The sequence below is a fragment of the Hemisphaericaspora subhashii genome, assembly GCF_019202705.1.
Source record: "Hemisphaericaspora subhashii strain CBS 10753 chromosome Unknown scaffold78, whole genome shotgun sequence".
NCBI lineage: Eukaryota > Fungi > Ascomycota > Pichiomycetes > Serinales > Debaryomycetaceae > Hemisphaericaspora > Hemisphaericaspora subhashii.
In genome coordinates this window covers 1-27,116 of record NW_026057270.1, presented here as the reverse complement: position 1 = coordinate 27,116, position 27,116 = coordinate 1, and the positions used below count along the sequence as shown (strand labels likewise).

General features: G+C 34.3%; 11 protein-coding genes across 11 annotated transcripts; 5 read left to right on the top strand and 6 right to left on the bottom strand. All coding sequences in view use genetic code 12, as the record gives it.

The window, feature by feature from the left end:
• Positions 1–596: 596 nt before the first annotated feature.
• KRE6 (beta-glucan synthesis-associated protein) lies at positions 597–2,708 on the top strand (the record flags this gene model as incomplete). Its single annotated transcript, XM_049406094.1, has 1 exon — positions 597–2,708. One exon carries the CDS (start codon positions 597–599, stop codon positions 2,706–2,708), a length of 2,112 nt encoding a protein of 703 aa, XP_049264331.1.
• A 557-nt stretch (positions 2,709–3,265) lies between these two features.
• On the top strand, positions 3,266–4,837 carry J8A68_002352 (uncharacterized protein; the record flags this gene model as incomplete). Its single annotated transcript, XM_049406093.1, has 1 exon — positions 3,266–4,837. One exon carries the CDS (start codon positions 3,266–3,268, stop codon positions 4,835–4,837), a length of 1,572 nt encoding a protein of 523 aa, XP_049264330.1.
• A 923-nt stretch (positions 4,838–5,760) lies between these two features.
• J8A68_002351 (uncharacterized protein) lies at positions 5,761–6,183 on the top strand (the record flags this gene model as incomplete). Its single annotated transcript, XM_049406092.1, has 1 exon — positions 5,761–6,183. The coding sequence occupies one exon, from the start codon at positions 5,761–5,763 to the stop codon at positions 6,181–6,183; it is 423 nt and encodes a 140-aa protein (XP_049264329.1).
• Positions 6,184–6,706: 523 nt separating this feature from the next.
• J8A68_002350 (glucose-induced degradation complex subunit) lies at positions 6,707–8,269 on the top strand (the record flags this gene model as incomplete). Its single annotated transcript, XM_049406091.1, has 1 exon — positions 6,707–8,269. The coding sequence occupies one exon, from the start codon at positions 6,707–6,709 to the stop codon at positions 8,267–8,269; it is 1,563 nt and encodes a 520-aa protein (XP_049264328.1).
• A 54-nt stretch (positions 8,270–8,323) lies between these two features.
• J8A68_002349 (25S rRNA (uracil2634-N3)-methyltransferase) lies at positions 8,324–9,295 on the bottom strand (the record flags this gene model as incomplete). The annotated part of the gene is made up of 1 exon (XM_049406090.1): positions 8,324–9,295. One exon carries the CDS (start codon positions 9,293–9,295, stop codon positions 8,324–8,326), a length of 972 nt encoding a protein of 323 aa, XP_049264327.1.
• Positions 9,296–9,761: 466 nt separating this feature from the next.
• Positions 9,762–11,798, bottom strand: UBP1 (ubiquitin-specific protease; the record flags this gene model as incomplete). The annotated part of the gene is made up of 1 exon (XM_049406089.1): positions 9,762–11,798. The coding sequence occupies one exon, from the start codon at positions 11,796–11,798 to the stop codon at positions 9,762–9,764; it is 2,037 nt and encodes a 678-aa protein (XP_049264326.1).
• Positions 11,799–13,178: 1,380 nt separating this feature from the next.
• J8A68_002347 (uncharacterized protein) lies at positions 13,179–14,771 on the bottom strand (the record flags this gene model as incomplete). Its single annotated transcript, XM_049406088.1, has 1 exon — positions 13,179–14,771. One exon carries the CDS (start codon positions 14,769–14,771, stop codon positions 13,179–13,181), a length of 1,593 nt encoding a protein of 530 aa, XP_049264325.1.
• A 1,759-nt stretch (positions 14,772–16,530) lies between these two features.
• On the bottom strand, positions 16,531–17,682 carry SSN8 (cyclin-dependent protein serine/threonine kinase regulator; the record flags this gene model as incomplete). The annotated part of the gene is made up of 1 exon (XM_049406087.1): positions 16,531–17,682. The coding sequence occupies one exon, from the start codon at positions 17,680–17,682 to the stop codon at positions 16,531–16,533; it is 1,152 nt and encodes a 383-aa protein (XP_049264324.1).
• Positions 17,683–19,602: 1,920 nt separating this feature from the next.
• J8A68_002345 (phosphopantothenate--cysteine ligase) lies at positions 19,603–20,640 on the top strand (the record flags this gene model as incomplete). Its single annotated transcript, XM_049406085.1, has 1 exon — positions 19,603–20,640. The coding sequence occupies one exon, from the start codon at positions 19,603–19,605 to the stop codon at positions 20,638–20,640; it is 1,038 nt and encodes a 345-aa protein (XP_049264323.1).
• An 81-nt stretch (positions 20,641–20,721) lies between these two features.
• Positions 20,722–22,212, bottom strand: SAM50 (SAM complex subunit; the record flags this gene model as incomplete). Its single annotated transcript, XM_049406084.1, has 1 exon — positions 20,722–22,212. The coding sequence occupies one exon, from the start codon at positions 22,210–22,212 to the stop codon at positions 20,722–20,724; it is 1,491 nt and encodes a 496-aa protein (XP_049264322.1).
• Positions 22,213–22,494: 282 nt separating this feature from the next.
• Positions 22,495–24,639, bottom strand: J8A68_002343 (C2H2-type zinc finger protein; the record flags this gene model as incomplete). The annotated part of the gene is made up of 1 exon (XM_049406083.1): positions 22,495–24,639. The coding sequence occupies one exon, from the start codon at positions 24,637–24,639 to the stop codon at positions 22,495–22,497; it is 2,145 nt and encodes a 714-aa protein (XP_049264321.1).
• Positions 24,640–27,116: the final 2,477 nt, after the last annotated feature.

The window sequence follows — 27,116 nt, the reverse complement described above, 5'->3', positions numbered from 1 at the left end:
AATTAGACGAAACAGAGAATGTGTACAAACAGAGAAAGATGAAACAACAAAAGCATCATCATTTGAGCAAAACGTTTTTTCTCTTAATATATTAATATCCTGCATAGAAGCAACATACAAATTAGGTTAAAACTTGATCTGTCAAAAAAAAAATAAAACAAAACAAGAAAATAAAAAAAAAAATCGAAACAAAGAAACAGATTCGAGAACCGAAAAACGCAAAAAAATATTCAAAAGAAATTTTTTAACTTTTCTTAGCAATAAAAATTTTTTATTTTTTTTTTCACCACACACTACATTGCAGATCGCAGTCGCAGATCGCATAAACTTGTTTCAATTCCACAGGTGAAAATCTGAACAGGAAAAACTTAATTCCTTATTCTTCCGAAGATCTTTACCCATTATTCTCTTCTTCTTCTTCTTCTTCTTCCACATTCATTTTATTCCTTTTAAGTCATTCGTTATTTACTTCTAGAGAAAGATTAAGAATCTAGATTTGATCCAAGAAAGCCACCACCACCAAATTTCTTTTCGTTTCAGGGTCCTAACATTTATCCATCCACAACTATTCATATTATACATAAACACAAGTACCAATGTCCACGCGAGATTTAACATCCAATACTCCTCAGTTTAACATTTCCGCAAACAGGAATGGCCACAATGGAAGCAAAAGTGATGATATTGCACTGGACGCAAATTCCCAAGATTCACATACTTTAAATCATCAAAATCCATTTGCTGACCAAATACAACCACCACCAAGACAACCACCCACCTTCGTATACTCATCATCATCCTCGTCGGCATCCTCATCAGAATCATCTATACCCCATCTTCACAATCCCCAAGCACATAGATTCACAGAGGGAACAGGATATTATTCCAATGGAGGAAGTTCAAATATGTTACTCGAAACCCCTGATGATCATACAAGATTAATGAGTGCTTCACCGGCAGAATATGACAGATATCCAAGCTTAGCGGGATCAAGAGTACAAAGCTCTCTTTCGTTAGCATCACAATTACGCTTCCCATTCAACAACAATGGGAACAATATACCAATATCTGTGTCACAAGAAAGTACGGGTGCTTCATCAGTGAACAGTTCTAGTAGCTCTACCCCACCGCCTCCAATTGCCGACCTTTCGCCATTCGGAGGATATCCTGCCCTGTCATTCCCATTGCATATCGACGAAAAAGAACCAGATGATTATTTACACAATCCTGATCCAATTGAAGATGCGGAATATGATAAGAATAGATTTATGCATGATTTGAAAAATATGGATAGAAGATCCTTCACCGGGATGCTTGCATTGATAATATTATTCCTTGCTGGATTAATGGTCTTTATTTTAGTTCCGGCACTTACATATAGTGGAGTCACTAATCATTATCATGGTGTTCAAGTATATGAAGTTTTAACCAGATATGAATATCCGATGTTATCCGCCATCAGACAAGAACTTGTTGATCCGGACACACCACAAGAAGCAATGACATGGAAGAGTCAAAATGGAGATGAATGGCCTTTGGTATTCAGTGATGAATTCAATGCTGTAGGAAGAACATTCTATGAAGGTGATGATCAATTTTTCACCGCGCCAGATTTACATTATGATGCAACCAAGGATTTGGAATGGTATGATCCTGATGCAGTCACCACCGCCAATGGAACGTTGAATTTACGTATGGATGCATTCAAGAATCATAATTTGTTTTATAGAAGTGGTATGGTCCAAAGTTGGAATAAATTCTGTTTCACCCAAGGAAAAATCGAATTCTCCGCCAGATTACCCAATTATGGTAATGTAAGTGGATTGTGGCCCGGTTTATGGACCATGGGGAACTTAGGTCGTCCAGGGTATTTAGCCCTGACAGAAGGAGTCTGGCCATATTCTTATGAATCCTGTGATGCCGGTATTACTCCTAATCAATCCTCTCCTGATGGGATAAGTTATTTACCAGGACAGAGATTGAATTCATGTACTTGTCCTGGAGAAGATCATCCAAATCCAGGTGTGGGTAGAGGTGCACCCGAAATCGATGTTTTAGAGGCGGAAATGTCAAGTGATCCTACAGGCAAAAAACCAAATTTGGGGGTTGCTTCTCAATCTTTACAATTGGCTCCATTTGATATTTGGTACATTCCTGATTACGATTTTGTTGCAATTCATAATGACTCAGTCACAACTATGAATACTTATGCTGGAGGACCTTTTCAACAAGCACTTTCTGGTACTACTACTTTGAATCATACTTGGTATGAATTTGGAGAAGATATGCCACATAATTTCCAACGATATGGATTTGAATATTTGAATGATCCAAATAAGGGATATCTCACCTGGTTTGTTGGAGAAAACCCAACATTAACTGTTTATTCTCAAGCACTTCATCCAAATGGGAATATTGGTTGGAGACCTCTTTCAAAAGAACCGATGTCTTTGATTATGAATCTTGGTATTTCTAATAATTGGGCATATATCGATTGGAATTCTTTGGTGTTCCCCGTGACGATGAGTATTGATTACGTGAGGGTATATCAACCAGCAGATCAGATCAATATTGGATGTGATCCAAGTGGCTTTCCTACTTATAATTATATTCAGCTGCATTTGAATGTTTATGAAAATGTGAATTTGACGTTGTTTGAAGATGCAGGATATAAATTCCCCAAGAATAAGTTGACTGGGTGTAAGTAAGAATACTATGGGTTATATTATATATAGATTGATCAATGACTTTTTCATTTTTATTTTATTTAAGTAGTTTTAGTTTGAGTTCGTTTATAAATGCATTATAGAGATTTTTTTGAATACATGGCATTGCCTTAAAGAATTGAAATTGTTGCAAGAGAGTTGGATGTAACGCTACCATTCCTCGGAGAATCGTTTTCTGCAACCAATTTAGACGACGGATTTATTTTTTAGCACTTTTCTTTCTTTTTTTGACGTAAAAAATTAGGTTTAGCCACAGCGGAAAAATGAATTGATCCAGATGTTGAGATGATGCGATGCAATTGCACAATTGGTTTAGCCTTTATGCCACAGTTGCAAATCTTCATACAAACAGGTTTCTTTTCATACGCTATTGCTAGATACTAACCTATATATTGCGTAATATCACGAATCTACAGACTACTTATCCATTCCATCTCCAAACTTTCTTTTTTCAGAAACCGAAATCTATAAAATAGGCAACCGATCCATTCATTTTACTTCTACCCGCATAATCACACATAGATCCACTCCTTACAACCATGGTTAAATTCGATATAAACTCCGTTGCAATCATCGGCGCCGGTCCTGCTGGTCTTGCAGCCCTTTATGAATTTCTCCATACTTCCAAAGAAGGAAAGTCAACCGTTGGAACCACCACCAGACCCACCAACCCTCTATTTTCCAAAATCGTCGTATTTGAACAAAAATCCGCCGCTGGTGGTATTTGGACCCCTGTGACTCAAGAGGCTGATTTACCGGTCCCACCGCAGCAGATTTTGGATACTGAGTCTTATCACCTTCCTGAAATCATCAGGCCTAGGAATATTCCTCCACAAGGGATTGAAGATAGTGATATTACGAATCCGAAACGGAATGAGAACAGGGGCGTGAAGGAGGTTTGGTTGGATAATGAATTAGAATGGAGCAGGAGTGGGATATATCCTAATTTATTCACTAATATTCCCGCTAGATTCACGAGGTTTTCATTCATGGAAAATGAAGAGAAATATTATGATACGACTGAGAGAAAGATTTATCCCTTTATGTATCATCAAGAATTATCCGGTAGATTTAGTGATTTTATTAAGGCCGAAAAGTTGGATGAATATGTTAGAGTGAATAGTACTGTTGAGAATTTGATTAAGAATCAAGATACCGGGAAATGGGATATTAGTATTCGTAAGAAGAATGAAAACAGAGATGAGTCTGAATGGTATTTAGAATCATTTGATGCTGTGGTGATTGCAAATGGTCATTACACAGTTCCATTTATTCCAAACATCCCGGGAATGGCAGGGTTTAATGCGAAATTCCCCGGTGTTCTTATGCATGCCAAATCATTCAGAGATCCCGAAGAATTCAAAGATTTGGATGTATTGGTTATCGGTGGAGGGATTTCCACAATTAATTTGTTGCAATATATCGTACCCATAGCTAAATCAACCACTAATTCCAAACGAGGCAAAAATGCGGTATTTCCATTCATAAACGATGCATTAGTCTCCGATGGTATTATCCCCCAAACAACTATCTCCAAAATCGACCCCGAGACAGGATTGGTTCATTTCGATGATGGATCAACAGGAAGATTCGATAAGATCTTATTGTCAACCGGTTATCATTTCCATTTCCCGTTCTTACAACAACAACAGAATTTGAAGATTATTAACCCAGGTAATGCATCGCGTGTCCAAGGGTTATATCTTCATACTTTCAACCAACAGGATCCAACATTAGCAACTATTGGAGTAGCTGTTTCGCAATTAAATTTCCATACTATGGAAGCCAGTGCTGCTGCTATAGCTGGTGTATGGTCAGGTTTGAGGACCTTGCCCACTGTACAAGAACAAAAGGAATGGGAGAGACAAGAGGTGGAGAAGAAGGGAGATTCGATTGGGTTTCATTATTTCAATCATTTTGATGCTGGGAATGGGTTTATTGATACTTTGGAGCCATATTTCCCCGAGGGAAGGTTTAATCCTTTGCAAATAGATGGCGAATTTGTAGGCGAGGTTGATATGGGGAAGGATCGTTTAAGAGATTTATTCTACGGGTTAAAGGATAAGAAGATACCTATTTCTGATACTGTTTTGCCAATGGATAGTTTATAGAGTTATTTCTTGTTTGTATATATTGTTAATCTTATAATTTACGTAAATACAGTCTACATTGTTGAACAAGGTTTTTAATTAATTGTATATTAAAACGGGAGAAATTATAATTAGAGGGGGAACAGCCAAAGTTATATATAGAAGTATCTAATTACGGAGCCCCCGAAGACCAATCGTCAAGCAGCAAGTAGCGTCAACCTAACCATATTGGATATAATATAAATTAATCATATGAACCACCTCAGTGCGATCTACTCGATAGTCGCCACTCTTACCAGCCAATTTAATTTAATAAATCAACATGAGTATTGAATTGAATGGATTGTAAACTATTTGATTAGTTAGCAAGTGCTAAAGAAGAAAGAAAGAAAGGAAAATAGACTTTTAATTCAAGGGAAAATTCATGTGTTTTTATACTCAGTCAACTTCAAATTAGTCATTACGCATGTTTACAATTTGGCCCAATTAGTCAGTCACACAAAATGGCATTATTGTTCTAAACGGCGACTTATCCAATTGAGTTTGAATTGATCTTTCTTTCCCAAAAGTAACAATTGGACAGACTACTACTAGAAACCAGAAGGGTCTAGCGTTTCCTATTACTATTTGTCAGAGTAGCGTTTAATAAAAGAGTTGAACCAATAAAGGTTTCAAAGTGACTGCTGCTTGCTTTTATCACCACTATTCTATTAAAGACATCAGAGTGTCGAATATCTAAGTCTCATAAAAGTCTGATTAGCTCATCACTAAGATCACCGGTCTATTCTATGTAAGCTACATCTTGTCTATAAGGAGTTCGTTTGTTAAAGGATCAACCAAATAATTTCTAGGCACCAAAAAAATGCTGCAAAAAATTTAGAACAACCTTCAGGATTGAGTAAAAAGGGTCAATCAGTTATCAAATCGATCAATCAAAGTAGAAAATGTCTAAACAACTTGTAAAACTTAATGATGGAGTCGAATCAATTATTGCTGAATTCGATTCATTAATGGAAGAAACATTTGATGAAATTCATGAAGTAACCAGAAAAGCTTCATTCACCCTTTGGAATAATATATTTAATTATACCAACAAACAACCAGGCGGTTGTCAAACTTATTATTATTATCAATTGAAACAATTTGAAGAAACAATATATTCAAGTTTAAATGATCAAATGATATTAATGAAGGCATATAATAAATCTAACAAGGTTGGTGTTCCGTTAGTTCTATTCGATCTTTGTTTTACTGAACAGTTATATCTAATGCGGAAGACTTTGATTGCAGAATATAAAATGTATGTTGATATCTTGGTGATTAAATTAAGATTGAAGAAATTGCTTATAGATTCAAGAGATGAATGAAGCTTTGTTCATAGTTTATATATAGTTACCAATTTTATACAAGAGATTGAAAATAATAAAAACCACAATCTACTTATGGATTCTCTATTGGCCATAACTGATTCGAATTCTTATAGTCGTTAGAGTTATTAGGTGGCGCTACTGAGTAACTATAATTGACCATGATTCGTCATACCATCTTTCTTGACGATGATTATGGAGTTGTCGATCATCTTATAAACATGGCTAAGACTTTTCATAAACTCTTATAAAGACTTTTACATCTCATCAAAACTACAGTTAGCAAAAGAACCTTATCGGAATACGTAAGAGGTAATATCAACAGCTTTTACATAACTTATAGGGTACATGCAACAATCACATTTGGTAGCTCAGCCTTTGCCCCAGATTTTCAATTTCACCCATTCAACAGCCAAAAAAAAAAGGCTAAAAGGGGGAATCTTTAATTTACAACCACAATTTATTTATTGCTATTACACGTCTAATTTGTATATATATAAGACAGCCCCCAAGGTAACACAACATGACGGAACCAACACTAAACTTCCAGATCCAGACATCACAAACCCAATTCAGGATTCCCATTGAATTGATTAAGAAGAATTTCAAAAATATTCAAAAATTAATTGAAAAGGAAAAGAAGCAATTAATGGATGAGATCTCAATAATTAAAAAGAATCCAAATATCCCGAAATCAATGAAATTAGAATTAATAAAGAAGTTGATTAAAGGGTTTGAAAGTTTTCAAAAGAAATTAAAAACGGCTGTTTCTAAAGATGAAGAATATCGACTGAGATTGGTTGCTAGATTGGAGCATTTGAATGAATTAGATAAATATTGTATCACTACACCTTCAAGTGGGACAGGTTCTACTGGTGGTGGTGGTAGTACAAGTAATAAAGGAAAGACTGGTGATGACACTAATAATAATACCGAGGGTAATGACCCTTCTACGAAATATGAGGATGATAAATTATTAGATCTACATAATCCTAATTTATTAAATTGGTATAGGGATCAAACAAATTTATTAATTGTGGATTATTTAATAAAATCAAATATTAGATCAGATGAAAATGCTGGTATATTGTTATTAAAGAGTTTAGCTGAAAAGAATCCTAATTTTATGAAATTAATTGATTATGATTTATTCCACAATTTTAATAAAGTATTTGTATCAATTGTCCAAGATCATGATTTATCTTTGGTTATAGCTTGGTTTAATGAAAATAGAAATTTCCTTAAGAAAGTAAATTCAAATTTAGAATTTGAAATCAATTATTGTAAATTCTTATCATTGATTGAAAAAGGTGATATAAATGAAGCTACAAGATATTCAAGAACTACTTTATCTCCGTATGGAAATAGAGAAAATTATCAACAAACTGATAAATTTAATCATTTAGCCAATAAGACAAGATTATTAGGAATGGGAGGATTACTAATGTTTAGATCTTTGATAGATCGTACTCACAATGGGAATACTTTCTCTAGTAATCTAATGGTAAATTCCCCGCAATATCATGAATATCAAAAATTATTATCAGAAGAAAGATGGGAAGGTTTATCACAATGTTTTATTGAGAATTTTACTAAATTATATGGAATATCGAAAAATTATCCAATTTTCATATATCTTTCTGCTGGATTATCAAGTTTGAAAACTAAATCATGTTATTATAATACCGAGAATACAATATTTAGAGATATAAATGAAGAGATACCAATTGATTCTACGAAACCCGATTCACCTGAAACTCCGAGTTCCTCTGTCTTGACTAGTAAGAAATATAGAGGTCCGAATAAATATTATAAGGTTCTAAACAAAATCAATAATTGTCCAGTTTGTTCACCTGAATTATATGAATTAAGTAAGAACTTACCATATGCTCAATTAATCACCAGTATTTTTAATAATCCATTCAAATTACCCAATGGGAATATCTATCCATTTGATAAGTTACTTAATCCTTCTGAAAAACATCTTAGTGAGAAGAATACATTATTACGAATGGGAAAAGTGAAAGACCCATTAACCAAAGAAATATTCTTTATAGATCATTGTGTACGTGTATTCCCAGCATAAGTTTGCTATCCTTTAGATTTTCTATAACTAATAATAATAATAATACATAGTAGTCTAATCAGAATCTGAATCATCTTCCTTCTGTTTCTTATTCTCTACCTTCTCAAACTTCTCAAAAACATACATTCTAGCATCTCTTTCTGCCGCGGGTTTGGATGTATCTTGCATACTATTAGTCCTTCGATGATGATATTCAGGAAACATCTTCCAATCAAACCTCCCCGATTTCTCTACTTTATATCCCTCACTCCTGCCAAGAATCTTCACCCCCCAGGAATTATACGGCTCCCCTTCAAATAACGATAAGATAATCTTTCCATCACCACTCTTGCTTTCCCCAGTACTTCCCAAATATCCCGCGAAATCATTCTTTAAATCCGAATTCACAACCTCAAACAATTCTTTCACATTTTGGAAAAACAGTAAGATTAATTTCTGTTGATCCTGGATATTTCGATCCATATCCTTTATCCCCCTTCCGGTATGAGGGAAATTAAACATCACATAATTCAATTTGTGTCCCCCTGGGAATAATTCAACCAAATTCTTAGACTTCTTACGCTGTTTGGAAGGAAGTTTTAAACTGGTGATTAGGTTTGTGGCATCGACTTCATGAATGATTTTGACTCCTTCTTCAGCGAGCTCAGTGAGATTGGTTTGGATAGTTGGATATTTCGCTTCGAGGACCTCGAGGGAGTCATAGCTGGTCGCAATTAGGTTTTGGGGTAATAAGAATCCTTGGGAGATTAAGCATTTTGCGAATGAGAAATCCCCTTCTCCGATAAGTAACACCCTATCATCTTGAGAAAATGGTATAAGACCTTTTTGTTGGGCTGTTTGTTTTAGGGTGTTTTGTTTTTGTTTCTTGGTTGATTTTATGGATTTTTGTTTATTGATTTCGTTTTGGGATTGGATTTCGGCATTTTTTGTTAGTTTTTGGTGATGTTGCTCTTTATGGAAATGACGGACTAATGCACCTTTGAGCCCCTTGGTTGAGAGGGTCTTTCCTTTGAGTTTTCTGGCCATGATGTATGATGGATTCAAGAAGGGTAATGTTGATTAAGTTAAAGAATTTCGCGATGATCATCAAGATCTAGTACGAAAAAATAAAGTTCGAGAAATTACTGCAAACAAATAATTGAGTTACAGGTTTGAAGAACTATTTACTAGGATATCTTATTGACGCTTGATTTATATTTATAATTGACACGAATGGGTCTACTTTGAATTTGAGTGCAGTTAATGGTTGAAACCAAATAAGTCTACAAAGGAGAAAAAGGGTAGAATGCCAAAAAACACAAGATAACACAAATGGTTTGGATTTCGAAGGCAACACATATGTACATTATGTCATTTGTAGGAACGAATTTCCCTTGATGTCGGGAGTCGAATTATTGGCTTATAATAGAAAGGGCCGATAATAAAAACCAAAATAAAAATCTATTTCTATACATCGAGGAATAAACTAAACATAAACCTATTTAAAAAAATGTTACAAATGAACCTGTGCTTCAGCAGCCGCCAAATCAATATGAGTACTATTCATCGAAGTATCATCTTCCTGCTCGTCGTCATCATTCTCATTATCACCAATAGGTATTCTATCCAGCTGAGCAATCATCGACGAATTCTCCAGCTCCGAACTCTCCAATCCGCTGCTCTCACCTTCATAATCCGCATCATCCTCCTCTTCCTCTTCCTCAGCCTCTTCCTCACCCTCATTTTCTTCATCATCCACATTCATACTACTTCCACTACTAGCTTTTTCTCTCAACTTAATTCCCTTCTCCAGTTCAACATCTACATCTTCCTCATCACTATCTGACACATCAACAAGTGAAGGATCAACATATCCATCATCATACTCATAAAACAACATAAATGTCCCTTGTCCATTCAAAGCCTCCTCCTCAGTCACGACATATACCGATTCATCACTGATTCTCCACCATGATCCTCGGAGTTTTCTATAACATATATAATGACCATAATTGTGGGTTCCATAGTGGGAGATGACGGCTTTTAGATTATATTGTAATCTTGGGTCGAGCAGCTGTTCCGCGGCTGGTGGTGCGGAGTGGGAGTCCGGCACTGTCATTGTGGTGGAGTTTGATTTTGGATTGGTTTCGAGGGAGGAGAGGGATGAATCTGATGGACTGGCTGAAAGTCCTGTTTGTGACTGAGGTGATGATGCTCCGTCGGCGGTGTCGGGTTGTTGTTGTTGGTGGTGGTGGTGGTGGTGGTGGAAACGTTCATCTTGTTTGCGGAATGGTAATCTGGCGTCCATGTTGATATCACCTGGTTCGGCTACGTATGGACCAAGATCGAGTGTTGCGGGATAAGTTACATTACTGGTATTTTTCATCACCATGTATGTTCGTGGATCAAAGACGGATCTATTTATATGGATGCATAATAATGGAGAAGGTCTTCCTAAGAAGATTTGTTTTGATTTTTTTGATTTCTTGATATGTTTCTTAATTGTTAATTTTTCAAATATTTCATCTTCAATATGAGGTTTAAGTAATTCTTGTTCAATTAAATCTAGTCTAGTTTGGAATTGTTCAATTAATTTTTCTGGTACTGAATTCTGTTTTGATTGAGAAATCGTATCCATTAAGAATTCTTTAGTTTGAAGTAAACCACACCTATTACAATTAACATCTTCAATAATTTCCGGATTGTTCCATTCATTTAATAATTGATTCAAAGTAAAGCTAGAATAATAACTTGAATTTTGTGGTAAATTTAAACTCAATCCACTATTCACCGAATATCTAATTCCACCGACTTCACCACAAGTCAAACAACCAATTCTTTCTGCAGACATCCCATCTACTGGTGTGATCAATTCCAATGACATTACTTTATGATCCACTCCAGTTAAATTAGGATCAACTTGGGATGCGGGAACATAAACATATCCCAATTTACCCAATTGATCACAACCAGAAATCAAATTAGAAATATATGAAACATCAATAAATTTGGTTGATTCTTTAGGTTTCTCACCCGGGATTTCAGGCTCGGGAGTAGCTGGACGAGAAATACTTACTCTTTTGTATTCTTTTTCTAAAAGATCCATCACCAATTGATAAAATTCTTGAGCATCTTCTTGATTATATCCAGAGAAGAAATTCTGTTTAGGACCATTTGGCATTTTGTTTAAAAGTTGTTTTGAACTGAATTCTTTACCTATACTTCCATATTTCCCATTCACATTATTCAAAATAGTTTTCAAAGCATTAGTGAAAACTAATTGAGGTTTTGGTTGATCTGATTTTAATCTGATTGATTTACCTGTAGTTGGTTGTACAATTTCCGTTTCAGTATAAAGATAAGAATCTATAAATTTGACCAATTCTCGTGAAGAAGCTAATGATTGGATAACCGAGTTCATGAAACATGTATTACCTTCATTACTAATTCCTCCAATTGCTCCTCCATTACGAAGGGCAAATTTATAATGTTTTGATTTTTTATTGGAGAAACGTCCAGTACGATGACCAAATCTATAATTTGAATTCATGAAACTAAATAATTTGTTTACTAATTGAGGTAAGTTGTATGGAGAATGTTTTGATATGTAATATAAGGAGACTATTAACAATAATGTGGTTGTTGTTGTTGATAATAGCTTTTGTATAGGCTTACTGGTGATGGATGATTTGGTCAGGAGAAGGAAGCTTGATAGTTGATAGTTGAATAAAGTCAATGTGTTACTATTGTCTAATGATAATATAATAAGTATGTTACTTATAATAAAGCAGAATATAAAAATGATAATTACAATTATGAATCTTCTGGAAAGAAACATAAGTTGATGTTTTTATTGAGACTGATTGGAAGAATGTTTTCTTCACTTTCTATTTCCTTCTTCTATTTCTTGGAAAATTTCAATGTGATGTTGAAGTATAATGATACTCTTTTCCTTAGTAATTAAGAAGTATTCTTAAACCAGTAGTTCAATAGTTGTCTTTTAGTAATATGATTTCCTCCGTCATTCCCATGGAACATTCTAAAGAAAGAACCCAAAAAAAAAAAACTTTTCAATCAATTAGAATGCTACCAATTGTCATGATTATGTAATCAAAATTTTATTTGACTTCTTATGTAACTCTTGGAGGTATAACTTTCGGGCCCTCTACTACTACCACCAGTTCTATTATTGGTAGGACAAGGGTTAGAGGCTGTATCGTTCTATCTATTCGTAATCCATGTCTATCTTTATTCTTCCAATAAAATTTCTCTCCTTAGACTGTTGAAGTCATTAAGGTTGATCGTATATAATATGACAATTTTTGCAACACAAAGCTTTTGGGCATTGATGACTTATTTAAGTTGTACAATACAATAGCTACCTAGATCTTTGGGAATAATCATTTTGTTTGGCTGTCTCACATTCTTGAGGAAGTAAGTTTTAGCAACCAATTTTTCTACTTTGCTTTCAACAATTTACATATTTACATACAATCAACGAAACTCAATAAATTTATATTTAAAATTTTCAATTAAATCAAACAAACAATAAGTAGATATATAGTTAGATATATATGTAATATATATACGTGATAAACAAAAAGACAAAGAGCAGTATATATATAAATAAAAGAGAGAGATATATAAAGAGATAAAAAAACAACTAATAAAATAAAATAATAAAAGACAAGCATATAAAAGGTTCATTTCATGGAACAACAACTTCATCCATCCCATAAAGGTCTTCTTTTCTAATAGCAACAACCACAAGCCAACATCACACAATCAACAAGGCACATTTCAAAAACACAATTCTTCTAATCTAATAAACAAAAAGGGGCCAGTAATTCTTCAAACAATACTAACAATAAACTTTTTCTTTTAAAAAACTTTCTCTATGTCTATCAAAATGTTACGAAACCAACTTTATCTAAGGTCTACCTTGATTATACATCTGTGGAGGAGGTGGAGGAGGAGGCGCATGAATATTCATATTCATATTCATATTCATCCCTCCATTACCACCACCACCACCTCTTGAAAAATTCCCAAATTGATGTCCCATTTGAGGAGGTGGTCTATCCTTTCCCCAACCACATTTCAAAGGTCTTCCATTCACATTAAAACCAGCTAATTGGACAATCGCCATTGCAGCCCTTTCATGACTATCATATTTGACAAATGCACATCCTCTTTCTGGATGGAATTTGAAATCAATAATAAATCCGAAATTCTGTAATAAGGGGATTAAATCTCCTTGTTGGGTGAAATGGGCAATATTACCTAAATAAACTGTAGTTTGCCAGGATGGGGTTTGTCTTAATACAATATCATAGGTTTGAGGTGACATGACTGGGATATTACCTTGTGGATGATTGTTATTAGTATTGTTACCATTGGCACTGCTGTTATTGCTGTTGTTGTTGTTATTGTTATTACCATTCATGGAATTGTTGTTGCTGTCTCTGCTATTGTTGTTGTTGTTGCCATTCATAGGTAACATTTGAGGTAAAGATCCTGGTTGTTGTGGTAAAGGTGGAGGTGGTTGGAATTGATTATTGTTATTACCACCACCTAATCCTGGATTAATTAATTGTTGAGAATACAAATTATTAGAATTATTATTATTAAGGTTGTTATTGTTACCATTATGGAATTGTCTAAATTGACGATTGTTATTTGGATTATTATGACGACCATTATTATTTCTATATCCATTATTATTTTGATGATGATTATTATTATTATGATTATGTTGATTCATTTGATTATTGTTATTAGCTTGTTTATGAGAAGCCCAATTACATCTAATAGCTCTACCATTAAGCCATTCACCATTCATGGTTTGTAAAGCCAGTTCAGCATCTGAATGGACACCAAAAGTAACAAATCCATATCCTCTAGATCTTGAAGTTTGCATATCCCACATAACATGAGCTTGTTTTAAAGATTCAAATTTACCAAAAGCTTGTTTTAAACCTTCATCATCAATATCTGGACTTAAATCACCAACAAAGATATTGAAAGTAGGATCATTTTCATTATTATTATTAGTAGTAATAGTAGCAGATTGGAAAGCCCAATTGATTTTAATTTCAGAATTATTGATTGATCTTCCATTAAGAGTATTTAAAGCCATATCTGCAGCTTGATTATTTTCATATTCAACAAAAGCATAATTAAACCCTGGCTTATTTTTATCATTCAATATTTTAACAGTTTTGATTTGTCCAGCAACTGAAAATAAATCCTTTAACATATCTTCTGAAACTGATTTATGTAAACTTCCAACATATAAGATCTTGTCTGAAGTTTCACGTCCACCTTCCTTAGCAGAGGCAGGAGCAGTTGCAGGAACAGGAGTAGCAGCAGGAGTAGGCTGTTGTTGTTGAGGTTGAGATTGTTGTTGATCCTCGGTATTGGTTTTTTCAGTTTCAACTTGTGGTTCAACTGATGGTTTTTGTGGTTGTTGAGTTGGTTCTTCAACTGCAGGAGTTGTTTGTTCTGGTTTGGTTTCAGTCATATTTACAAAGTGATAGGAGTGGTGAACACGTGAAATATTCTATTTGATAAAATGGAAAAAAAAAGAAAGAAAGAACTAATGTTGATTTGGGGAAGGAGGATTATTTCAAGGATTTGGACAAGAAATAAACAAGTTGGATTATATAATTAATAATAATAAATATCAGTACCAAAGGTAGTTTGTTAACTGATGGTGATATGTGTGATTGATGAAAAAATGGAAGTGGGGCGTTTGGTTAGGTTGGTTGAGGTGGGAAAAATAAATACGAATAAGTTACTTAAGGTGTAACTTGACTTGTATAATTAGTAAGATATAAAAATGAACAAAAAAAAGGGGGGATTGGGTGGTATTGGAGACGTGTGAAGTTGGTATCCCAATAAGGTTGTAGTGTATGTCTATATTATATTATATATATATATATCTGTACTAAAGAAACAAGAAAGAAAGAAAAGAAAAGAAAAGAAAAAGGATTGTCGTGTTTCTTAGTTGAAATTTTTTTTTTTTGTTGGTTGGTTGGGTGGTTGTTGGTGGGTGGCTATTAGTGGGTAGTGAATGAGTGAGTGAGTAAGTGAAAAAGATTATTGTTGGTTGTCGAAGAAGAAATTCGTACGATAAACTTTTTTTTCTTAAATTTTTTTTTTTTTTTTTTCACGAAAAATTTAAATTTATTTTTTAACATTTCAAAATATCCGACAAATAAATTTCAACAATTAAAAAATAACCGGAATTGATTGTGGAGATTGAAAACCATTTTATCATTTGGTATCGCTGTCTAGTGCATACTAACCTATGACAAGTTATATACGAGCAACTCTATTGATGACATGTATGAAGACTGCAAAGTGAGTATTGGTATCTAGCACTTTTGTATCCGAGTTATATTGCATCTACTTTGATTTAACATCGGAATGCTTCAATACCCATTTATCGGACATACAACTTTGTGTTACTTTTGGAACAAAAGATCAAATCAAAGCTTTGTTTTCAATTCCCACATGATAATTATATCATTCCAGAATATCATCAATGGGTTGAATCCTTGCTAGAACCAGGTGGCTTCCTGTATCAATTAGCTTGCTCTTTTAGGCTGGGGTGTAGAATCTCTCCGGGAGGCTTTTATTTTTGTTTTCAATACTCGGTGATAACTTTTTTTTGCAGCAGCATACAAGATTGGCCAACTAAATATACTACAAATTATACTAAACAAAGTAGAGTATCTATACACTACTGTTTAATGGGACTGCTACTTAGTCTTTTCATGAATAGAAACATAGAAAGTATTAGTATTCGGTTCGGCTCAGGTTACACTACAGATCTTTGTGCTTTTGTTACCATTCAACTTTTGCTAACATGCACTACCTCCATGGAATCATTGATCTTAAGCTCATATGAGAAGCTATAAGCGATCTAAATTACTTGCTTTTAATAAAAATTTATGTAGGCATCTATATAAATTAACTATATAATGATTCCTATAAACCTACCACACATTGTGACTTGCAGTCATTGTTTTACTGATACTGTCTCACAGAGAACCTACTCTACTAAGAAGCCTGATCTCTTTCAAATAGTTATTCGTACAGCTAGTTATCTATAGTACAAAATCTAATCACACTTGATTCACCCCTTCCATTCAATCCCAAAATGTTCCCTACTCTCTCAAACTACAACCCCCCCTCAAACCCGTTTCTATAATCACTCCTATGTAGTCCAATCCAAATCTAACATCCCTTCAAAATTTGTTCAACAACTTTCAGGGTTAAATCCTACTTAGCAACATAATCTGTAATGACTTCTTCACCGCCTGTTCATTATATCGATTCCATAAAACATAGATATTCACCATATCTTGCATAGCCTCCACAACTTCATCTAGATTAATATGGGAATGACTCAAGAAATTCATAAATTTATTAATCTTGATCGTATCTTCATCCAATATATTCAAATCATCCTGGAAATTCGTGGTTGTTGTGGGGTTTGAATCAGGTTTATTTGGGGATTGGATGATTTTTTGTGGGGTGGTGTTTAGAAGTGACCCTGATGCCGGCAGGATTTGATTATGTTGTACGCCCGATTTGGAGATGGAGGTGGTGGTAGTTGTGGCGGTGGATAGGTCCATTAGATCGTCTATATTCATTTCCTTATTGTCAATACTATGTGAGGCAGAATCTTGTCGTGGATTGCCTTGAATGGATTTAGATTCTTCGTTGGTGGATCCACTTCTGATCTGAGAGAGGTTCTTTTTGAGTACGATTGTGATATAGATCGCGGCAATTGCGATTATATGTGGTGGTAATAGGAGGTGAATATCGGTGATATAACTATCATTGATTAAACTCCAAGCATTTTGTAATTCTTCTTCGGTTAATTTAAATCCATAAATCATATAATTATCCTCAAGATAGTTCTTAATCTGAATTAATGATTTATAAGGATGATGCAATAATAAATACAGATCCATTTCTTCAATTAAATAAAATTCAAATTCCGCTAATTTCGTAACATCATGAGGAATATATTCTGGCCAAATATTTCTTGCTTCTGATATAATTAGTCGAATATGTTGAGGACATTCTTCAATCTTACAAGCAACATATAAACAAGTAGTCACTAATAAATAGACATTAATTTCTTTCAACAGTACTCGAGTTAAGAATCTAGTTAAATATACTTCAGCGGTAGCTAATACAATCTGTCTAATATTTAATCTTCGACCTAATTTAATTAATAAATTATGTAAATAGATTCTCATATTATAATCATAATTGATATTAGGATAATCTTTAATTAATCCATTTTGAATCATTTTCCTCTCTAAAATGAGAACTTTCCTACGAGCCTCTAATAATGAAAATCGAGTCAGTTGCCATTTATTCCGTTGAGATGAATTCCAAAAATCTGCAGACATTTTTCTTTGTGGTTATGTTATATATATATGATTGATTATATTGTAAGCCTTCACTTTTGTTTCTAAAAGTACTTTCTTGTTATAGAATATTCATACGTTAGCTTGTCTGGATGTCTGGAAGTTCTTTCTTTGGAAAGGTGGAACGCTGCAACGTTTTTTCTGTGCGTGAAACTCAAAATGGGGAAGAACAATTCAAACACAGACAAAAAAAGAGTGGCTACCATATGTACATTGGTGAAAGATCAGATGTGTTACATACCGACATGGGTGACATGGATTCAATAAGAAGGGTACTAAAAGCTTTCCAAATGTTAGGGGCTAATATAAGCCTATGAAAAATCTAGTCGCATGAATTCGAATTAGGTTGAATCTTTCATTCAATATGGTAATTTAAAGTTTTCCAAGTATTTTTTGCAACAATTTTAACGAAAATAAAAACTTATTAAGATCGTGGCTGTTCTGTGTCTATTATGAAATACACCCATATTCATGTAATACTACGTACTAGCCATATGTAAGCTTACAGCTGTTTTCAACAGCATCTGATATAGAAGCAAGGAGAATGTTCTCTTATCTACACTACGTTATCTAAATAGAATCACCAAATATATAAGATAAAATACAACCGTAATTGTTGTTTGATTCACATCTTGACTCTTGCCCATTGATAAACAAGACTCCTCAAGACAGACTGTTGAGGTTCGCGACCTCGCAGTCGGATTGCATATCCCGGTCTTGGCTGTTAGTTATCACCTTGGGTCTTAATCTATAGTAGCTCTATATATGTGAAAACCATTTGCAAACATATACGTCATTGTAGTTATTAATTTCCATACAAAGATCCCCATGTATCGCTTATACCAACCCTCGTACGAGCAGTGTAAAAAGTTGTTTACGAATCTGAGCTAAAAAGTTTCCTTCCTGTCACATGTTTCTTGAAATATGTAGTAGTGGTGACAAGCAGCATATTCTAAACCAAAAAACTCGATCAAGTTGAAACAAGGCAACAGGTCAGGACATAAGTTATGCTAAGAGTATTGACAACGACAAGTACTTGTCGAACTTGTAATACAAAGACCTATGAAGCATCACAGCAATGAAGCTTCAGACTCTAGATTTGTATACAAGTTGGTCTTTTTTGTACTATTAACATAACATTTGCCTGAGCTATCACGCTACTCACTGCGTGATCGAAATCTTTAGTTAGGTGTCTAGAGAAGACATCTCTATAAGTATGGAAACAAAAGCCATCAAGAAGAAATGGCAGCAGGATAGTAATTGAACTCAAATACACAACACATACAAGGTCTGTAAGTTGGCACACGTTGCGTATGGAATAGCATAGATCTTAACTAAAGGAAATTTAAACCACCTTCCCTAATTATTCCTTGAACAATTTATTTTTCCGTGTGGTTTCACACTTTCCCACATTTATAATTCTCCCCCACACCCACATTCAGAGTTCTGAGTATTGGACAATTTTTAAGGTTAGCTTCTTTACATTTTATCAAAAAATCTCTTACTCAATTGGAGATTTCTTTACGAAGTACTCACTATTTAGGGGGGAGTACTGATTTTGTAGTTTAATAAGCATTTTCTCTTTGTTAAATGGAAATACTCCTACGCTCACTCTAAAACGGGGAAACGGTTAGAACGGGAAAGCAATCCCAATCCAAACGACGCAAAGAAAAAAAAAAAAGAAGCAAACCAATTTAACCGAGCGACTCAAATTTGTTCCCAACGAATAAAAAATAAAAAGAATATAAATGACACCACCAAGTAAAAAAGAAATTGAACGGCCGTCCCGAACAAATAATAAAAAATTCCTACCACCACCATCACCACCCCCACGATTCATCTTCTACTTCATCGACATCACTACTTGCTCTATTATTTCAAATTATACACCAATTAAACACAATGACTCCAGTTCATACTAAACAATTCCATACTTCATTTCCAGATACTTCTGCTGCCATTGACCGTCGTATCCCAGAATTTGAAGCGGCTCAAATATCAGATGAAGATAGATATTTTAGAAATCATGAGCCTCCATCATATTTACCAGAAATTGAACAAGAACTTAAAGAATTTGTTAATTATCATTTAGAAAATAGCGGGAAGAGAATTGTCTTAGTTACATCTGGTGGTACTACTGTTCCATTGGAAAATAATACTGTTAGATTTATTGATAATTTTAGTGCTGGTACTAGAGGTGCAACTTCTGCTGAATATTTCTTGGAACATGGATATGCTGTGATATTCTTACATCGTGAATATTCATTACAACCTTATTCAAGACATTACAGTCATTCCACTAATTGCTTTTTGGATTTTATGACTGAACGAGACAATAAGATTGAAATTAGTCCTGAATTTGCTGATGAAATGTTGGAAGTTTTAAGAAAGTATAATCAAGCTCAATCCACCAATTCATTATTGTGTATTCCATTCACAACTGTTAATCAATATTTATATACTTTGAAAGTCTCAGCTGAAGCATTGCATGCTTTAAAGAGTAAAGCATTGTTTTATTTGGCTGCAGCTGTTTCTGATTTCTTTATTCCACAATCAAGAATGCCTCAACACAAGATTCAAAGTTCAGCAACTACAGATGGTCATTTGATTATCAATTTATCTCAAGTGCCGAAATTTTTATCTCGTTTGGTTGATAACTGGTGTCAAGGAGCCATGTTTGTTTCATTCAAATTAGAAACTGATTCAAATATATTGATACAAAAGGCGCAAACTGCATTGGATAGATATCACCATCAATTAGTCATTGGTAATTTATTACAAACAAGAAAGAAGGAAGTTGTGTTTGTGACTCCTGATCAAGGAAATGAATGGATTAGATTAAGTGATGAAGAAGTTGCCAAACATGTTGAAATTGAAGTCAAGATGATTCCTCAAGTTATCAAATATCATGATCAATGGGTTGCCCAACATAAAGATTAGTTTTGCCTTTGCCAATTAGTTGATTGTCTATTTATTATAAATTATGTGTGTGTATATATATGTCTCTATGTCTATTATTATTTACAAAAATGAAACACCAATACCATATTGAATTCCCTTTCTTACGGAATCAGTTTCATGTGCAACTAAAGGAACCACAACATTCAATTCAAATCTTGCCATTGGATGATTGAACAATATTCCAATACCATAAGTCACAGAATGTGAATGAAACAATTGTTTAAGATTATCAGTCATACCTTGATATTGTTGCATCTTAACCAATCTACCCCAATTTATAAAATTATGAATCCTAAAATTAGATTCTGGATCCAATCTTGGGATCTTTGATATTAATGAAACACCACCATTAAGAAACATATCCCCACCAATTGAGGCATTATAATCCTTGGGACCTAATCCATTCATCATAAATGATCTAACGTCATTAGGACCCCCAATGTAGAAGCGATCCAATAAGGAACTGGTATTGGTGAATGGATAAAGAATACCAAATTTGGAAGTTGTAAGAATAGTTGAATTAATCCAAGGTAAATTATAATTCAATTGGAATTGACCAGCAGTTTTGAAATATGGATATTTATTAAATTTGAATAATCCATTATATTCTAAACCAATTTGGAAAAATTTCCCACAAGTAGGTAAGGTTTTATTATTCCTGGAATCATAGATTAAATTATATGCAATTGATGATTTATATGAACTTCCTGATTGACTTAATACTTCCAAACTCTTGCTTCCATAATTATCCAACAATTTCCAATAATTTTCCAATATCACCTCATGATTCAATTTCTCAAATCTCGTATATATCTTATTTGTCATCCCTCTCCCTTTTACTCTCGATTGAATCCAATCCGATTTCCGTTCATTTACGTAAAATAAATTCTCACTCATATAATTCACATTATTAAACAATGGTTGATTATAATTGATCAAATATGAGGACTGGGTTTTCGTACCACTTGTAGCATCAAATTCTAAATTCTCTCCACCTCCAAATAAATTCCGTAATTGAAATTGAATATATCCATCTCCTTCACCATTTCCAATATTCGTACCGGTTTTGGCAAAGAATCGTTTAATGGGGACTAAATTGAAAACAGGAACAATATTAATAGTATCAGGTTTGGTATTTCTTCTTCTGAATATCGAAGTTTGTGGATTTATGGCATGGACAGAAACTAATAAGTTCTCAATCGTACCTGATTTAGCGAAATTTTTCAGCACACCATCAATATCTCCCAAGAATTTCTCAAGACTAACCACAGTATTATCACTTTGCAATAATGGCTGAAGTTGTTTTGCTAAGAAGGAATCACGAAATGATTGAGAATTTGTAGTCTGGACATTTTGGATCTTGATTGGAGTCGTACTGTTTTCTTTGAATAATTGTTCAAGAAATTGATGGTTTTGTTGTTGTAAGAATTGTTCCTTTTCTTGTTGTAATTTGATTAATTCCTTTTCTGAATCGGATAGTTTGGAATCTTTGCTGTTATTGGCATACTTTATGTTTTCCATAAAGTCATCATCTTGAGGTCCTTTTGACATGACAGGGAGATTGAGGTCTACAATCGATTGATGGGTTGGGCTGATCTGTATGAAAAAATTATCAGTCTGTTTTTTTCGTTAGATCTTCCCGTACTACAGTTAGTACCAATGGCGCGCCTGATCGTACGAGGACATCAATTCTCTCGAACTGAATATGTCAACCCAGAGATTAATTAGTACTGACCACTAACGAAATTTGCATATTTCATAATATTCAATACAAAGACATAAATAAATATATAAAAAATCAATCTAACAACTAATCATACAAACATATCAACATCATAGCGGCGGCGTAATATCCACCAGCGGGATATTCATCATTGAACTATCATTACTGTTATTATTATTCTCTTCATCCTCTTCCATTCCATCCCCTCTTCTGATCATCTTCTCCAACTCTTCCTCCTCCATCAACAGTCGAATACATTGTTTTCCTGCCTCAGTCTGGAAATGTCTTCTCAAAGCATCTGCCCTGGCAAATCTTCTTCCACATCCATACTGACTTCCATCCTTCAAATATCCACGACATTGATATTTCTTCTCTCCAGAATGTAAATCCTCATGTCGCTTCCTATCATGTTGTCTCGCGAATGCTTTGCCACATGTCGAACAAATAAATGGTCTTTCATCAGTATGGGTACGTAAATGGGATTTCAAATTGTAAGGTCTAGTGAATCGTTTATCACATAAATGACAAGAATAAATACTTGGATGTTTTTGAGTTCTTTTGGATGATTGATTCGGCGATGCAAGTTCTAATATCTTCTCTCTGGCCAATTTATTCCCGGTACCTTCGTCGTCGGAATCACTCTCATCTTCATCTTGGCTATCCTCGTCTTCAGTATATCGAGATGAGGACCGTCGTCTTGGGGATTTCGACCCGCTAACACTTCTTTGTGAATGACTCTTTCTTCGTCCTCTTTTGACTGCTTGGTAGGTTGGATCAAGAAGATCTTTCTCTCGTGATTGATCTTGGGATTTATTCGACCCCCCACCCGCGGGTGAAGACGGTATAAGCTGTGCATTGGGGATAAGATTACTACTTGAATTATTATTCCGACCACGTAGTGACGAATTCGCAGAAGAATTACTAAACAACGATGGAGTCTTAGCCGCGAATTCTTCCGGAGCTTGATGGATAGATATAATAATACCCAGCTCCTCTCCTTGAGTATTATCTTGTTGTAATTGACTGGTATAATTGGATAAATTGTTTTCGGTTAATGGATTGCTCTGCTGGATGGTATTTGAATTATTGGTGGCTGCATTGCTTATGGTTTCAAATTGGTTAAATCTTGACGAAGCAAATGCTGAATCAAGAAATGGTGGAGGCGTGACGGTGATATCAAAATCAACGCCCATCATATTTTCCTTATCGGTATAAAAGAAATCTTCCGGTTGAATCTGCGGTTGCGGTACCTGTTGCACTGGGTGTTGTTGCATTTGCGGTTGCTGTTGTTGTTGCAGTTGCTGGAATTGGTATTGTCTTTGTTGATTCTGGACCTTGAAGGACAACTCTTGAAATTCTTCGTGTTGTTGTCTCTGTGACATTGTAGGTTGCCATGATGTCGTATCAACACTATCCAAGTTAGCCAAATTTGTTGAACTGATGGATTCACCAAGTGCAATTTCCGAATGGATGAAATTGTTAACTGGTACAGATTCTAAGTATTGTTGATCTGGCAAGAACATATTCTGTGGCTGATCACCCACGTCGGATAACGCTGAGTTGTAGGTTTGTGGGGGTTGTGCCTCTAGATTATGAGAAGACCCCAGTGGTTGGAGATATGGAGATGCCGGATGGGTTGATGTCTCGGAATATACAGAATGGGTAGATGGGGACCTGGGAATCACTAACCTATTTGAACCTTGAAGCTGAGACGGTTGGTGACTAAACAGTGACTGTCTAGGGGTTGTTTGACCACTGAATTGATGGCCAGCAAATAATGATGTAGGTGAAAGATAATCATTAGTAGTTGAAGTTGAACTAAACCTTGGCATATTGGAAGTATTCAATGAAATGTCAGATGCTGTATCGTCATTCTGATACATTGCAGTTCCGTAGTTACTCAAATCTGGTAATGGATCGTTAGTTAATTCTTCAACTGGGGCTGGAGGAGGTTCGAAATCATTGTTATTGGATTCATTTGAATGCATCCGTTGTTGATTGAAAAGATACAGACTAACATCATCATGTTTGGTTTGAATGTTGTAATTTGATTCTTCTTTCATTTGTTGCTGCTGTTGTTGATAGTTCATCCCCTGACCCCCATTAACTCCCACAGTATCATTTATCAAATTGGTAGTGTCCCACGACTCGCTTGTAGATGATGGTTTAACAACGATGGCTGGTGGTGATAAATTTAGAATGTCGTACAATTGATCTTCATCCTTTTGAACATATTGATTGGATGATGACATCATTAAAAACACCAACTATAATATGAACTTCCTGTCTGTCTGTCTGTTGTACGAAAACAAAAAAAATATATATATATATAAACAGACACTAGCTCTGTTTATGTCTTGAACGGAAGTGTTCTTAGAAACTTAAAATAGATTTAGATTGAATTGTCTGTCTGTCAAATTCCCTTGAGGGATTTATCGGATTTTTACTAAAAGGAAAATTGACTGTCTTTAAATGAAAATAATTTTAATCACTAAAAAGTTCGTGTACCTTGTCTATAAAAAAATATTATAAAAATTAAAAAAAAGAACAGACCAAAAACCACACTTTTTATATTAGTGCAATTCAGACACAAAAAATCTCACAACCAAAAAAATAAATACAAAAACAAATCACATCCAGACCAAACAATTAACTCAATTATTTTTTCAGTATCAATTTATTTTATTTATTATTCCTTACTGCATTACATTTCAATGGATTTAAATTGTTTCCATTTTGCGTTTTCTTCTCTTGAATATCTCGTTTATTGTTACTGTCACCCTGTATTTTCTCTAGGGATAGGATTGTATCTTGATGACATGGATCAAGTATACTCTCAATTGATCTATAAATCAAATTACATACCAAAAGCAAACGGGCAATGTAGGTCATGAATCCGATTATATGTAATGGGCAAAGAAAATAAAAGCTTAACTTTAAAATATAAAAAAAATTTTTTTTATTAGTGCACACTTACTAACATTTTCAAGTAAGTGAATATCAAGGTCCCCAGAAAATTTCGGAGCGATCTGGCATTTAGACTTTGGTTTTAGTAAGTGTTAGTAAGCAAAAAAGGTATTGATTTGTTATTCATCAAATGGAAATTGACATCCTCAACGTCATATATGGGAAAGGATAAACTGGAACTTGATTGGCATAATGGTTTAGTTAGGCTTTGTTACTTTCTCCACAGTTACTGAAGTTATCTCTTGGAAATTTATTAGCTGATTACTTTTCTTTATCAATTGTACTTAGAGGTCATTCAAACTTTCTTTGATAATAGATGATTATTTATCATGACTCTAATTATAATTAAACCTTTTCGTAATAAATTAATCAACAGAAATTTTAAGTTGTTCCGAATCATACATTTTTTTTTCGAGAAAATAAACCAATCGCTTAAAATATTTTTCCTGAACCGTTTCTTGCCTAAAAAATAATGCTATCATGACAAAAAAAAATTGCAAAATGTTAAAAACAGGGCGCAGCAAAATCTCAATTGCAATATTAATTGCGACTACTATTGCACGATTTCTTCATAAGAATTGCATTTAATGTAATATTTTTTGCAGCATAGGTATTGGTAAGCAAAACATTAAGTGAATCAAAGTACCTACAAAAAAAGAACAACAGGAAACATGACAGAGAGCCAAGATTTATTTGGGTATGGAATCTAATTTTGGAACGACGCGTGACAACTCCTTGAACCACTTTTTTAAAAAACAATGGACCTGAGATCCCTTTCGGATTGAAACAATGAAGTATTGTAATAATACTGCAGGAGTGCATTTATTCGCCAATTTCATTTCCAGTTCTTCAGATTTCTTTGTTCTTTTAAAAGTATACATTATATTCGTAAAGTACACTATTTTTTGAGGAGAAATCCCATTGGAACCGTGAGTCAACCCCTCCCCCACTAATCGGAGTGATAAATCTCGTCTATTAAACTCCGATAGGGTCACAATGATTGATTCGATATGAATAACTGCCTTATCATACGTATTTTTGAACGAAAGTCTACTTTAACCGAGTTGCCCCACTAAAGATAAGAATCTGGTAACACCAAATTGATTCGGGATCCGTTCTGAGGGTAAGGGTAGCATGTGCAAGCAATTTCTTTAGTCAGCCGTACATTCCATGTCAAATGTTGACGTCATTCAACTTAAAAATTAAAGAATAACTCCGATGTCATTCGCTTTAGCTTAGCCCACTTTTGAACAAGAAAGTTTTTTGATTAATCGGTCCGTATATTAGTTTCTTTTGCAACGGTTTTTGCAACTATTACAACGGACCGAAATAATTTTAGATACAAAGAAATGAATACTACAATCATTATTATAATTTATTCTAAAATCTATCAATTGTATTTTATAATTTCTATAACGTGTAGAACTCTGTAAGAGAGTTATAATAAATAACATATAAACAATAAATAAACACATCCACCAAGTAGCTTCTCTTCAACACCATTATTTTTGACTATCACGTTCTTCTTCTTCCAAGAAAGGTCTCTTACATTCGATTCCCTGAGCAGTTGTGTAATGATTTCGTAAACAATCCAACCTAGAAAAAACGTGTCCACAACCCCATTTTGTGCCATCTTTTAAATATCCCCCACAGACAAATGTTCTTTCTTCGGTATGTTTATTTTCATGTCTTTTACAATCAGGCTTTCTCGCAAAATGATGGTCACAATACTGACACTTGAATGGTTTTGGTATTGGACCTAAAT